The sequence below is a fragment of the Falco naumanni genome, chromosome 2 (assembly GCF_017639655.2).
Source record: "Falco naumanni isolate bFalNau1 chromosome 2, bFalNau1.pat, whole genome shotgun sequence".
NCBI classification, from domain to species: Eukaryota; Metazoa; Chordata; class Aves; order Falconiformes; family Falconidae; genus Falco; species Falco naumanni.
This window is the reverse complement of record NC_054055.1, coordinates 20,582,975-20,597,116: the sequence shown is the minus strand read 5'-3', so window position 1 is coordinate 20,597,116 and position 14,142 is coordinate 20,582,975. Positions and strand designations below refer to the sequence as shown.

Here is a 14,142-nt window from a genome sequence, read left to right as displayed (position 1 = left end):
TACTAACTTCCATCTTTGCACAGCAGTTGATTAAAAAAAAAAAAAAGCAACCAAAAAAAAAAGAAAAGAGAAGGATTATAAAAGGCCCAGGGCAAAATTTGAGCTATGTACTTCACTGATGAACAGTGCACTGAGCCTGGAGTTGACTGAGCATGGATTTTTTTTGGTAGAGCTAGAGGTAAATGACTTTGTCATCCATTACACTTTCCCAGCTTTCTTAGATTTCCTCCCTGGAACAAAGCCAGGACGTTAAGGGGAGCAGGAGGCTTGCTATGTGCATGGAATGAGCAAGAAAATCTCCTGTCTCAGGCTAAGCCACGTGCTGCCTGGAAATGTAAGACCCAAATTTAAGTCCCTTCTCTACCAGCCTCCTGCCAGCCACCGGACCGTTATCCTGTGCGACCCTTTCACATTGTTGCTGTTCCAGTTTGCCTCAATGTCCAGATGGATCATACGAGCATCTGTCAGGACCGCTCTCTTCCTGACCCATGGGATAACCTATGGAAGGTGTGGCTGGTTGTTCCTCTCCCTTGGCATGGGAAAGTGCCCTGTATGACATGATGTGGATGCAGGCTTGAGGCTGCACAAACCCACCATCCTCTGGGGCTGGATCTGACCCTGTTGTAAATGGAATTCGACTGAACAAGTGCTTTATCTCATATTAAAAGCTGGAGTGAATGATATGTTGAATTATCTCTGAAACACATTCAAACTGTGCTGAGGGAAGCAGGTGAGGGGTTGTTAATATGAAATCAGATTTATATTATGGATAACTATGCTTAAACCTCTGTCCAGTCTAAGCAATAAAAATTTCTTTTTTCTCTCAGTGATACCCGCTGGTACAGTCAGCTTATGTTTCACCAACCACTACCCATGTTCTCTATTTAAAAAATATAATCAGTTGGCTCCTCCGAATTCCCTGAAAACTCTGTAATCTATTAAGAAGAGCAAAAAGATTAAATCTGAAAGGTCATTCCTCTGATTCTGCCGTTCTAAAATGTATTGTCTAATGAAAAAATAAATAGCAATTTGAATGTACAGTTACAGATAAAATCCTGCCCTTCTTTCCTCCCTTTGTATTAATTTTACCTAGATCTGCTACTCATTAGTAAGTATACGTATGTGGCAGCTTTAGAGTTCTGTTGCTATAATTAAACCAAAGATCTGTGTACTTGATCAGGCATGACCGATATTGCCTGTTTATTTCTTCATAGTCTGGACCCATATTCTACTCCTGGTGCCATTTAACACATTGTTTAATTCAGCAAAAGCTTAGTAACCTTCCTCAGCCAGCATCACATGCATCCTTTCTTTTTTTTTCTTCTCACCATCCCATGTGGTAGGTGTCTGCTTTACCAGAACAAGAAACGAATATGCTTCTAAAGTAAGAATAGAAATTGAATATGTAAAATTGTCTTTAAGCTTCATAAGGAATCATCTCCTGAGAACAAAGTAATTGTAAGCCCACATCACCCAGACTACCCTCTTCTAGAAGGTGTGGGGGAAAGAAAGAAAGAAGGGTATCTGCTGCTGAGCTGGGTAGCCTGGGAAGCAGCTTTGTCAGCCACAGTCAAGCTATTTCCAATGAAAAACTCTCAAGGACACTTAAAGTGTCTCTTCAAGACAAACATTTACATGTGCAGGATCTTAGCTGACCTACCAGTGCATGTGAAATACAAATCTATTTTATTTTGGTTTAGGAATTCATTCTATTTACAGTGCTAGGGTTTCTGACCATGTTTAAATCACTGGGCTTCACCAGTAGTAGTGGGAGTATGTAGAGTCCTGAAAGGCTTCTGTACAGATGGCCTTAATCCCAGGGGGAGACTGCAAATCAATACGAGGGTCATTGGCATTCATTGAGTACTTGGCCTATCCGGCAAATGATGACATCAGTCTTGATGCAAAAGGGATCATGCATTATTCTATATGCAATCAACTGCTAAATTTAAACAGTGGTGGGACAATTTTTTTTTTTTTCAAAAAGGGTCATTAATAGCCAAGAGCCTGAACCATCAAATCTTTACTTACATGAACAGTCTTTGCTCACACAGGTTATCTCATTAGGCAACTGTCTTGGCAAAAAAGAGCCTTGTAATACAGGGCTCGAGGAATTAGCATTTGAAGGAACAACTTCTCTAATTAACAGATTAAAAAAAATATCCATGTACAAAAGTCCATTTGGGGGATTTGCAGATATGTATGCTGCTTGCTTCTTAACAATGTGAATACAGAGAAAATTGGGAGTTAGCAAGATTGTAATGAGTACAAACATTGTTGCAAAATACAAAAAATATCCCCTTAATATAATATCCTCTATTGTACAGCAGCCAATCCTACTTGAGCAAGAAACCTAACCTCCGTAAACGTCATACTGCATATATACTGTGTGGAAATTCACTATAACTATTGAGCAATTTATTATTGAAAGAGAGCACTCTTGAAGATACCATATCCTTTATTTTCATGCTAAACAAAGAAAGGGGGTTTCATGACTATCTTATCTATTGGAGATATACTCTTTCTTTGTATTTTTATATTAAAATCTAATTAATTGTTAGCCAGAGCCAAGGAATAATGCATAGCTACTGGTCCATAGCAGTACAGATTTTTCCCCCCTGATTTCTGAAACTCCCTGTATTCTGATCATGGGTATTCGAATCCGTACGCTTTGGTTGGCTGGTAGCCAGTATGAACCAGAATGCCAAGGTATATATAATTATAGTACAGTTATTTCCCGTCTTCTCCACAATGCTTCTTTTCTGACTGTCTCTCATTAAAAACTGTAAAACTAGTTGCCAGCAAGAGCAAGAACTACCTTTGGTTTTCATTTCTTTACGCTGAAGCAGAAATATTCCCAAATTGTACATGAACCCAGACAGAAAAGTGGCTGAGACAGGAGGGAAGGAGTTAAACATTTTTCTGAGGTCTCTGCCCTTCTCTACTCCCTGAACCCATCTTTCATTCCCTGCAGTTTTGGAAAAACCTCATACTTGGAATAATTAACATACTAATTCACAAGGCACACTTTCACTATTTGCTAACGCTAAAAGCAAGGAATAATCTGAATAGCATTTTGAAAGTAATGAGCAAAGCACACATGAATCATTCCAGGCATTTCACTGGTCTGGGTGAAAGGGCTGAGCAGGGACAGGGGCAGGAGAGATGGGAAGAGGCAATTTGGGACCCGCGGAAGGCAAATGGTCAGGTGGCAAAAGACAGCAGATGAAAATAATACATATAGGATTTTAAATGTATTTAAGGCAATTTAACTTTCAGCAGCTTTGTCTTGCATCTTCTGACGAGTAAAACCTGAAGACATAGTCAAATACTATAGTGCAATGGCTAAGTATTCTTACCTATCAGCTTTTGCAATGATCACATCACGAGTTAGTAAATCCTTTGCCTTTGAAGTTTATTCAATCCACAATTTGGTTATTTATGCCATAAATAGGGCTCACATCCTAGGAGATCTTTATACCTGTATTCTAGCTGCCGATACCGTTTTCTGTGCAAAAGGTCATTCTTATGTTGTTGGGTTGTTTGTTTGTTTGTTTGTTTGTTTTGGGGGGAGTGGAGGGGGGAAATTCTAATTCTGATCATCTGGTCACTTCTGAATGTTAGCCTCAGTGCAGTTCCTACGCTTTCACAAACTCACCTGTGTTTTTGGGATTAAGTGGTGTCCTTGCCCACCTTCAGTTTAAGCTAAAGCATTCAGTAGAGCCCAGTCAGGAAGCACAGTTACTACTGATCTATGTCACACCCTTGGCTGCTTCTGAGCAGGATCAGAGGTGTTCAATGAGTGCCCCTATGCCCCTCACCCTCTTTTGCAACCCCCCCCCCCCAGCTGCTACTTTGCAGACAATAGTCGGAGGGAAGAGGGAATGGCCTGGAGGTTGCTTTGGTGTTTTAGCCTGTGGCGGTGGTTTTCTCCCCTAAGGCAGCAAGCAGAGACCATAGAGCAGATGGGAATGCAGACCTCGGGTGTGCACCTTCGAGAAAGGTGTGGAGGAAGGAAGGGGTGCAGGCACAGTGTCAACGAGGATATGGAGATGTGGCTGGTGTGCAAGAGGGGGTGAGCATATGTGCAAAGAGTGCTGGGCTGAGAATGCACAGAGGAGGTGTGTTTCTGGCAACCACGCTTGAGTATGCGCCTCTGGGAGCTGAGTAAGAGGAGCAGTGGGCAAATGAGTCTTTCAGTTCTGGACTGAACTTCTTTCCGTTCTGTGTAGCATCTGCAGCACCCCTCTAAGGCATCAGATCCTGTCATTCCGGGGAGGGGAAGGAGTAATGGGAACCTCCGTTCCTCTGGCTTTAGAGGAAGCCTTAAGTTGCAGTCCTTCTGCAAACAATTACTACTATCCCAACTGGGTTGAACGGAGTTCATCCCCTGCAGTGTAAGTCTTTGTTCTGGAACAGTCGTAGAGGTAATGGTGACTGGCCAAATTTCAAAAGCTGTGGTGCATTTACAGAGACAAAAGCGGCACGGAAGACATCTATCCGAAACAATAAAGGGCTTCGATGCACGGCTTACCGGCTCCTACCCGCCGCTGGGACAGGCTCTTGGCTATCAGGGTCAACAGATCTAACAGATCTTTGTTCTTGAGTGAAGATTTTCCCCACTGATGTCAGAGCTCCTCTTGTACAGGTTTTCCTCCAGGCTTTTCAGGTGGCTTCAAGCCACCAGAAAAGACTGACGCTTTCTATTGTCCCTTTAAGTCCTGTTCTCCTGTTAGGGCCTCACAGTAACTCTGCTCCCAGCACCCAGGGTCAGCCTAGAGCACACAACAACGTGGGACTGAAGGAATCTCGCAGGCCATCAGGTCTTGCCCCATGTTGTGATACCCAACGACATCACTTTGCTCCTTTTGAAGATGTAAAGAGCTCCATTAAAGGTAATTATTGTTTTTGCCCCTTTACCTCTTCTGAAAGTATTTTTCAAATCACAAATTCTCTTATGTTTAGCAATCGTCTGATGTTTAGCTTAAATGTATTAATGGGGGTTCATACCCATACGGGCTGGAAGAAAACACCCGCAAAGCTTCGCTTAGCCTCGGTAAGGCAAGTTTGTACAAGTATTGCCTGCGCCTGCACTACCTGCTGCGATTCCGTGCAAGGGTCCTTCTGGGCCCTCCGCAGCACCCACGGATTCACGCCAGCCTCACGGGGCAGGGCTGGCGCGCTGGCTGCGGGCAGAGGGGCGCTCGGGTGGCCGTGGGGCGTTGGTGCTGCGGCGGTGTTGGTGCCAGTGGGGTGTTGGTGCCATGAGGGGCTTTCGTGCCGAGGGGGGTATTGGTGCCATGAGGGGTGTTGGTGCTGTGGAGGTGTTGGTGCTGCAAGGGGTGTTGGTGTTGGGGGGGAGTGTTGGTGCAGTGGGGATGTTAGTGCCGTGAGGAGTGTTGGTGCCATGAGGGTGTCGTTGCCGTGGGGGTGTCGGTGCCATGAGGGTGTCGGTGCCGTTGAGGGGTGTCGGTGCCATGAGGGGTGTTGGTGCCGTGTGTATGTCGGTGCCGGGGGGGTACGGGGTGCTCGGGGCGTGGTACCGAGTCGCGGGTCCGCGATGGGGGCGCGCGCAGCCGGGAGGTGAGGGCGCCGGGGGTGGCTGCGGGTGACTCGGTGTGGGCACGCCGGCCACGGCGTGTCGGCGAGGATGGGGATGCGGGGGAAGGGGCTGGCTGCGCCGGCTGGGGGCGGCCGGGGGCGCGGGGCGTTTTAGGGGCAGGGGGCACGGGCCGGTCCCGGCGGCCGGGGCTGGAGGAGCGCGGGGGGCGAGGCGGGCAGGGCAGGGGCGGGGAGCGGCGGGGCCGCTCGGGGGCCGGGGGCGACGCGCGGAGCCGGCGGCGCTGGCGGCAACGCGGGGGGCACCGGTGCCTGCGGGGCCTGGGCGGGGGCCGCCCCCTCCGCCCCCTCCGCCGCCGGGGGCCGTGCGGGGCGGCGGCGAGCGGGCCCGGCCGCGCCGCCTGACGTCACCGGCCGGGGCGGCTATAGGCTGCGGGCGGCGCTCCCCGAAGCGGCGGCGGCTCCGCTCTGCGCGCTCACTCCGCGCTGCCGCAGCCCCCAGCGCCCGCGGCGCCTGGGCGCTCCCTCGCTGCCTCCGCCGGCGCAGGTAAGGGCTCCGGGGCGGGCACCGGCACGGCGGGGCGCGTCCCCGCCCGGCTTCGGCAGCCTACTCCCGCCGCGGTGCGAGGCTCTGGCAGCCGCGCCGCCGCTCCCTCCGTCCCTCCCTTCCCGCGGCAACTAGTTGGGCTGAGCGGCCGGGCGGCGCTGCCCGGGATGCCGAGCAACGCGCGAAGCCGGTGTGGCGGCGCCCCGCCGCCGTCCCGGTCCCGCCGCCGCTCAGCCGCCCCCCGGCGGGGAGCCGGGGCCGCTCGGGGCGCTGCCGTGGCGGGGCGCAGGGAGGCGGCTGCCGCAGCCGGCGGCGCCGTGTTTTGGGGCGGGGGGCGCAGCGCAGGGTGGGTGCCTCGGAGCGCTGATGTGTCCGGCTCCCTTTGCAGACTGCTCTGTCACTTTAGAGCGAGCGTGGGGCTGAGCCGGCAGCATCCCGGGCATTTCCAGCGAGCGCCCGCCAGCAGCCCGGCGCCGACTGAAATTTAGGCGTCTTCGGAGAGGGGAGGAAGATCCTCATCTTCCGAAGCCTCCTCAATGAGTGCCAAGCTCTCCAAGGAGTTGAGGCTGTCCCTGCCACCTTGTCTCCTGAACAGGACATCCGCCACTTTAAACGCCAGCAGCACCTGCATCACGCAAGTGGGTCAACTCTTCCAGTCCTTCTCATCCACGCTGGTTTTAATTGTCCTGGTCACCCTCATCTTCTGCCTGATTCTCCTCTCCCTCACCACCTTCCACATCCACAAGAGGAAGATGAAGAAGCGGAAAATGCAAAAGGCTCAGGAGGAGTATGAACGGGACCACTGCACCCGCAGCAGCAATAGCAGCAGCCAGCACCCTGGGACGGGGGTGCAGGGAGAGGCACCCCAAGGAAGAGACAGCCGGCTGGGAAGACCCCCCCAGGACTTGGAGATCCAGCGCCCCTCTCCCCCTGCAGCCCCGAGCTGTCAGCCAGCACGGGCTTGTTTGGACACAGCTGGTGCGGGGCTCCTGCAGACGGTGATTTTGTCTTGATGGTTTGGGGGAGACCTCACGAAGGCACTGGTTGGTGTTTGTAAATACCCGAGTGATTAATCTAGTCCTGAAGAAGAAGAAAACATTGCTAATTCAAACGAACGAACAAGCCCATGATCCAAGCGCATGACAGATCACATTGCGTTTCTCATTGACTGTGTGAGGAAAGGATGCGTCTTTTTACTGGAGAAGGAGCTGCTCGCAGCTCCAAATATCAAGTCATCCACCTGAAGGAGAGGGTCAGGGGTGGGGAGTCCCTTTTCCCTGGACATCATTACTCCAGGGACCAGGACAACCCACTCTCTCGGGATTCCTGCTGCTCCTTGTGTCACCATTGCATGGCGTGGGTTGGGGCTTGAGTGAGTGGCGTGGGGGGAGAGGCAGGTCTGGCGGGTGCCTTAGGACCCCCTGTCCCCTTGGAGCAGGGCGACAGTCCACCCTGATCTCTCCTTTTGTGCTAGAACCGATGCCCCTGTCCCACCCGTCTCGCTCCTTCCCAGGAACTGGATATTGTTTTGTGTAGAAATGGCCACCCTCGTTCGGGCTTAACTGCAGGTGCCCTCCTGGCCCCATGGCCCCATGCCCCCCAGCTGCAGCACTGAGCCTCCCACTGGGGGGATGCAGCCAGCTGTCTGCACAGAGCAATGCCCGAGCTTTCCTCTCCCCTCAGCTCCCTTCATCTCTTCAAATGCCCCACCCCCCATCCCCATGCCGTGAAGCCTGAGACCCAAACCCAGTACCGTTTTGTGGCAGGGTGAGGTGATGTGCAGTAACTTGCCCATCCTCTCCCAGGGGAGGTTGTCCTTGTACCTCCTGTTGGTCCTGAAACAATCCAGTTCTGCACCAGGCACCCCGCACTGAATGCCTGCATTTACAGCTTCGCCTCCCAGCAAGGAATCCTGCAGCAGTACAGAGCTGGCTTATACTTTTTTAGGCTGATACATATTTTTAACCCTCCTAATCTAGAAGACAGTTAGGGACACTCAATTTTCTCCCCTTTCCCCTCTTGGGGAACAAACCACGCAGTTGTGCAAAATGTCCACTCCTAAACCCTGGCAAATACTTATTTCAAAAGTGGCTGGTGTAGTGTCTCCCTAGCAAGGACCGTGAGTTTTTTTGTCTGAGGATGGCAGGTGTGAGTGGCTGCCTGGTGCTGTGTGTGCTGGAGGAAGCAGCGTCGGGTACAGAAAAGTGATCAAATCAATGACCATTACTTGAAGGTGCCTTAACAGAGTGCCATATCCAAACTTTGAAACATCTTGTGTGGTATCATAGCCGAGGCAGCCCTCTACTGTGCGTATTAACATCTAAGAAATACAGCAAAGAAAAAGTGATCCCGATGGATTTCTTCTGCTGCTGCTTTTTTTTTTCCTCCCCTCTATACAGGCATTCAAAGTGATCTGAGGAGATAGTATAGTCCACAGTTTTTAATATTGTGTATCCGCTTATTCGCTCTGTTGTATTCTGCCTCCCAGGGTGGCTGTTAGGCTAGAAAAATCCTAGGCTCGCACATCAGGAGGTCAGGGGCCCTAAGCCGGGAGTGAATGCCATTAACCAATTTAAAATGGGGGGAAAAGGGTGGCAGAAGTACTCCATAATCGTGTAATAGCCCCACAATGCAGTGGTTTCACGGCAGTGTTTCTGTTTCCCAGTTTTATCCCTTTCCAGTCTTGCCTGTCCTGATGGGAAATTGCTGTTGAGTTTGGATCTGTGCCTCCAGCGTTTTAGGCAAATACTGTATCATCCAGCTTATGGAGCTGCTCTACCAGCTGAGGTTAGTGTGGCAAGAGTACCTGTGACAGAGTGGTGTTTTGCACATTGCAGTTTGACGGGAGCGATGGCTGAGTCCGATGGCTGAGTCTCACCACCAGCCAGTAGGATCAGATGCTAATGGCTACTTCGTTGTTTCTGGGCAAGGAAATTGGCTTTGTTTTGTTCCCCCTGATAAAGGATGCATGAACTTTTGTGTTTAACCTCCTTATGCAACTGCAGCACAGTATTGCACCACAGGGAATAGATTTAGGAGAATGAAGAGTGTTCAGTGAACAGTAATGGAGCTTCCTGATCGTTGATCTCCACTAAACAGAGAGATATTACTTTTCCCTTTATTTTGTGCCTTTAAAAAAAACCCAACAACAACCCACAAAAAAACAGCGTATAATTTCAAGTTTTATAAAAGCAATAAGATGTTCCAAATCACTCCAGTGCATTTCTGGTTGATGATTCTACTTCTTTAGTGTCTGAAGTCAGATACTCTCTCTTCTGCCTTATGCACTCAAGGCATGCAATAATTCCCCAGAAGTGTACTGCTTGTCACATCTCATTGCAGTTATAAAATTGCCCTATTTTTGAAGAGAAAAAAAAAAAAAAGATGGAGATACATATATATATCTTTATATATATTATGGATATACAGGTATATATATTATTTATACAGTCTCATGACACTAAAAGTAGTTGCAAAAATGTAACTAGGATTAAAATATGCTATCATGTAAAACTCTATCCTCTGTTAATTAGCTTTGATTTAATATTTTAATCTCTGTATTTATGTAAATCTGTGTAAATTTTCGTCTATAAGTAAAATTTCATACTGACTTTAATTTTCTCAGAACTGTGAGCTTCTTGTGGTGTCATTTAAGATATTTTTATTTCTAAAGTTAAGTTGTACAAGATATGAAAAGTTATAAATTCCTATTATCACACAGAAATACTGCAATAAGGTTCATGCGTATTCCCAATGCACAATCCGATCTTGAAGTATTGCAAGCTTATGAGGTTTAATTGAACAGTCTCAGGAGATCTAGCTGATACAAGCAGGACACGTAGGTTTTCATTTTCATGAAACAATAAGCAATCTAGGGAATAGATGTGGATTTTTAAAACAGAGTTTATGCTTGGAGGGTCTGTCAAATCAATTGCTTCAAAACCCTACAGCTACAGCTAAACTTCTGCACTTAGCATTCAGTATTAATAAGGCTGATGCTTCTTTCCCCTCCCCCCTCCTATTTAAACTAGAAAAGTGTAGGAAATTGTTCATATTTCTAAAGCATACATTTTCAGCTAACTGTGAAATTGCCCAAAGGGTTTTGAATATACATATTTTATGCAAGTGTAATATCTATGTATCTGTATCCACATATTTAAATATTTTTGTGTAACCTTTTCTACGATATTTGATAGAGCTGCCGGGTAAACGCTTGTACCATTCTCTTATGTAAGGAAGGATTTATAACCCCTTGATGCGGACATTCTTTTTCCTGTGAATTTGCACTGGTTTGGCAAGTTATGATGGAGACTGAGCAGCTGAGTGCTGGCTGCTGAAAGCCCAGACAGTCTTTCCTCTGCTAAGGGACGTGTCCTCTGGCTGGATTTTCCTGGTTCTGAGTTGGAGCCGGTTGCCCACTGGCATCCCGCATGTGTAAGAACAAGAAGTGCTGTGATGCTCAACAGTTCCTGCATGGTCCAGCCGTTCTTCTGTGGAAGAAGCGTGACAGCAGTGACTTGTTTTGTAGATTCTAAGTGAGAACTGAGAGCCTGCCGGGTGACGTGGTGGCAGTGCTGGGGCTGGATCAGAGAGTCGGCAATGCCTCGTCCTGTGCTCCCGTCCTTGGAGCCTGCTGCTGCCCCATGGCTTCCTCCAGGTCCTGCTGGCATCAACACGAGTGGCTTCCACTGACTGCCAAGAGACTTGGATCCTGTCTGTAGTCCACACAGAGGGTGACAGCTCTCTACATCACCACCACTGGCCCTGCTCTGCACCCATCCAGACAGCGTCCATGGGGATGGAAGCCACTGCATCCCGTGAGGGCTGGGATGCTTCAGCTTGGCAGCACGGGGGAACCTGTGCTGCTACTGTCAGCTCTGCTTCTATGGACTGAGGCATTTAGGTTTCTACATGGATCCTATGCGGATCATGGACAGGGAATGTCATTTCATTAAAATGTGTCATTCCAGCATTTTTTTCTGTGGGGGTTTGTCTACTGCAAATGTGGTCTCAGATGCAATTTGCAGGCTGTCCATCCAGACATGTTTTAGCTTTTGATACATCTATCTCAGACATATATCTGTATATATAGAGATATATTTTGAAAGAAATGCTGGACAAAAAGGAAAAGAACAGGGACCCCACAACATGGACAAAACTGTCCTATGACTGAAAACTTAGTTTGGTTTTTTTGCTTTTATTTTTAGTTAATTTTAAAGGCTACCATCTTTAATGTAAATAGCAAGTTACTCTGTGATTAATGTTTTCCATAGCATTTCTGAGTAGCTATCTTGTTTCTGGAAAGCTATGTCCAGTGTTACGAAGCAACTGTGCTTTTCTTCTATTGTTATGAATATGAGTGAAGCTTTTATGTAGGGAGGAAAAAGAACATGATTTGACTCTTTAGACAGGACTGAATTATTTTAAATCCAGTTGTAGGATTTGGTTGATTTTTTTTTTTTTCCTAGTGGTTATTCTCTCTGCATGTTTGTATTTTTTCTATGGGTACTTCAAACCCTACATTTTAATAAGTATGCAAGATACGAAGGGAAACGTGAAAAATTAAGTAGGAAACATTCTTTTTCTTCTTTCATGTAAATAGAATTTATAATGACTTAGATACCATTTCATTACATTTCTCATCTATATAGAAGTTGGCATGACTCATATACAAACCTTTAATAACGCTTTTGATTATGTTAGAAATTAGAACTACTTTTATCCAGGACTGACTTTCTCATCTCTTTCTGGTATCTAATTCTTTTTTTTTTTTTTTTCCTCTGAAGCCAAGTTTTCCATCTGATGATTGCTAAATAAATTTCTAGTAGAACAGAGCCTCCTTCTGGTTTTAGTCTTTTACGTGTAGGTTTCTGCTTTGAATCCAGCCAGTGCCATAGTGTAAAAAACGTGTCACGGACTTGCAAGAACTGGATGGTGTTTGAACCTTGAGGAGAGAGGTGACTGTCTGACAAGCAAACAGGTGAAATGCCTGGCAGTGGTTATAGTCAGTTTTCCCATTTGGAGTTGTGGAAGTGAAGCCTCCTCATCCCCTGGAGGGACCAAGGTGAAGGGTGACCCATCCCAGCCACAGCAGAAACAAGTATCAATCTCCTTCCTGATACTGTTGCTCTAAACCACCATTTTCTACGTGACATTAGATCTCATTTCTGTAAATCATATGTAATATATTTCTTATTCAAATCAAGAAAGTGTTCATTGCTTCATTGGTACTATATGTTCTCTGTGGATAACTAGAAGAATTCATTTTCCAACCCTTTTAACCCAATACCTTCACAAGCATCAATTTTGTATGAGTAAGGAAATAAATAAATATTTGGATCAGAACACTGTCAGTAAAAATTGCCTTTATTTATATAATCCGGTGTTCCAGTTGGCTTTTCTTTGTTGTTTTCTTCCTTGAAATGGAGCAATGTAATTCATTCATTATTTTACTTTTCTGAAGAGGACAAAGAATTTGAAGCAAGCAGGTTTTGTTGATTTCACAGTAATACCTTGTCCTCTGTTTTCCAGACTCCCTCTAATCAAACAAAATTTTAACCTAATATCTTCTGAAAGAAGTCACATATAACAGGTAGTTTTCTTTTCTTTTATGGTTTTAGCTTTGCTCGCTACACAGCCAATGACAAAGTACAGATTAAAACTTTTCAAACATCTTGTGATGTAAAAATAAAGTATCCTAGGGGATTATGAGTACTGTAAATAAGAGGTAGGCATAGAAAGTTAGAAGGAGAAAATATTATCTTTAAAATACAATAAAAGCAGCATGTGCTGGAAGATGAATTCATGATGTCACTCACACGTTGTGAGACTCTCAGCTTCCAAACTATTTATGCAGTAAGTGCTACATAGCTTGTCTATTAAACCAAGACATGGAACCTGCAAACATACAGCCCTGAAATGAATAAATTGTCATAGACATTAAAAAAATACTGATACCATAATACAAATGAAAAGAGTTTTTATGCTAACCACCTGCCTTGGATTATTTGAGTGCTTACATTTGGCAGCGAGGTCCAAGTGGTATACTGCACAGCTGGGAGACGGATGGATGGGCACGATTGAACAGCCACACCGAGAGGCTCAATTTAATTTTTAAGGTGAAGCGGAATATGTATTATGAAGGAAAACCAAGACAACTAATGTTTATTTTACCATTTCATCACTCATAACACTTTTTTTTCAGCGCAGAAAACAGCCTTGCGTGGTTTTGAGCAGAGTGATGACTAAGATAACAAGAATATAGGAAAAAAACAATCCTTGGGAGTAAACCCATCACTAATGAAATTAATGGTATAACCTCCCTGAATTCAGTGGGGCCTGGACTATTGGACTATGCCTAAGTTGATACCAAATCTCACTCCCTGCTGGCTGTCCACCCCTTGCCAGTGTCATCAGAGTCTTGATTTTTGCAGTTCGTATTTCTAGGGAACATGGATTTCTCTTGTCTTTTTATTCGTACTCCATACCCAGCTGGGGTATGTCCCCACCCAGTATGTGGGGGACAGCGGAGGATGACCTGGGGATTACCTACATGTGACATGTTCATGCTTGCTTTTCTTTAGCTTTCGTTGTGTCCCACTATTGCCTCTGAATCTGACTCCCCGCTAGAGAGCCTGATAGTCTTTCCATAGAATGGGTTGTGTTGGGCAGGCTTGTTTCTTCCTTCCAGTGGGCAATCTCAGTTTGTCTGATATTAGAAAAATCTTCCTTCTGTCAGTTGGTTTGATTTCTGTAAAGATACTGTAGGACTTTGCCCTCACTGATCTAGCATTGTCACACGTTTACCCATAGCCCAGCCATAAATATGGTATCAAAATCTTTGCAACAAGGCAGAAGTTTTTGAGAAAGTGTTGGACTTCAAACAGTCTGAGAAATCCCGGCGCACTTCCCGACATGGTCCATTGGCTCTGGAACAACATCACATTTCCTAATTAAGCTGCCAGCCCTAGACCAGAGGCTGAAACTGCTGACAAATCATCATTCTTTCATATCAAGAACACCACTGTAAGGAAAAA

General features: G+C 46.5%; 1 protein-coding gene across 1 annotated transcript; it reads left to right on the top strand.

Moving 5' to 3' along the window:
* The first annotated feature begins 5,984 nt into the window (after positions 1–5,984).
* C2H11orf87 (chromosome 2 C11orf87 homolog) lies at positions 5,985–12,451 on the top strand. The gene is made up of 2 exons (XM_040584537.1): positions 5,985–6,106; positions 6,495–12,451. The coding sequence occupies exon 2, from the start codon at positions 6,643–6,645 to the stop codon at positions 7,117–7,119; it is 477 nt and encodes a 158-aa protein (XP_040440471.1). The 5' UTR covers positions 5,985–6,106; positions 6,495–6,642; the 3' UTR covers positions 7,120–12,451.
* The last annotated feature ends 1,691 nt before the right edge of the window (positions 12,452–14,142 follow it).

What these genes read in the sequence shown, in the direction of transcription:
- C2H11orf87 (XM_040584537.1), top strand. Translation starts at nt 6,643, where the DNA reads ATGAGTGCCAAGCTCTCCAAGGAGTTGAGGCTGTCCCTGCCACCTTGT.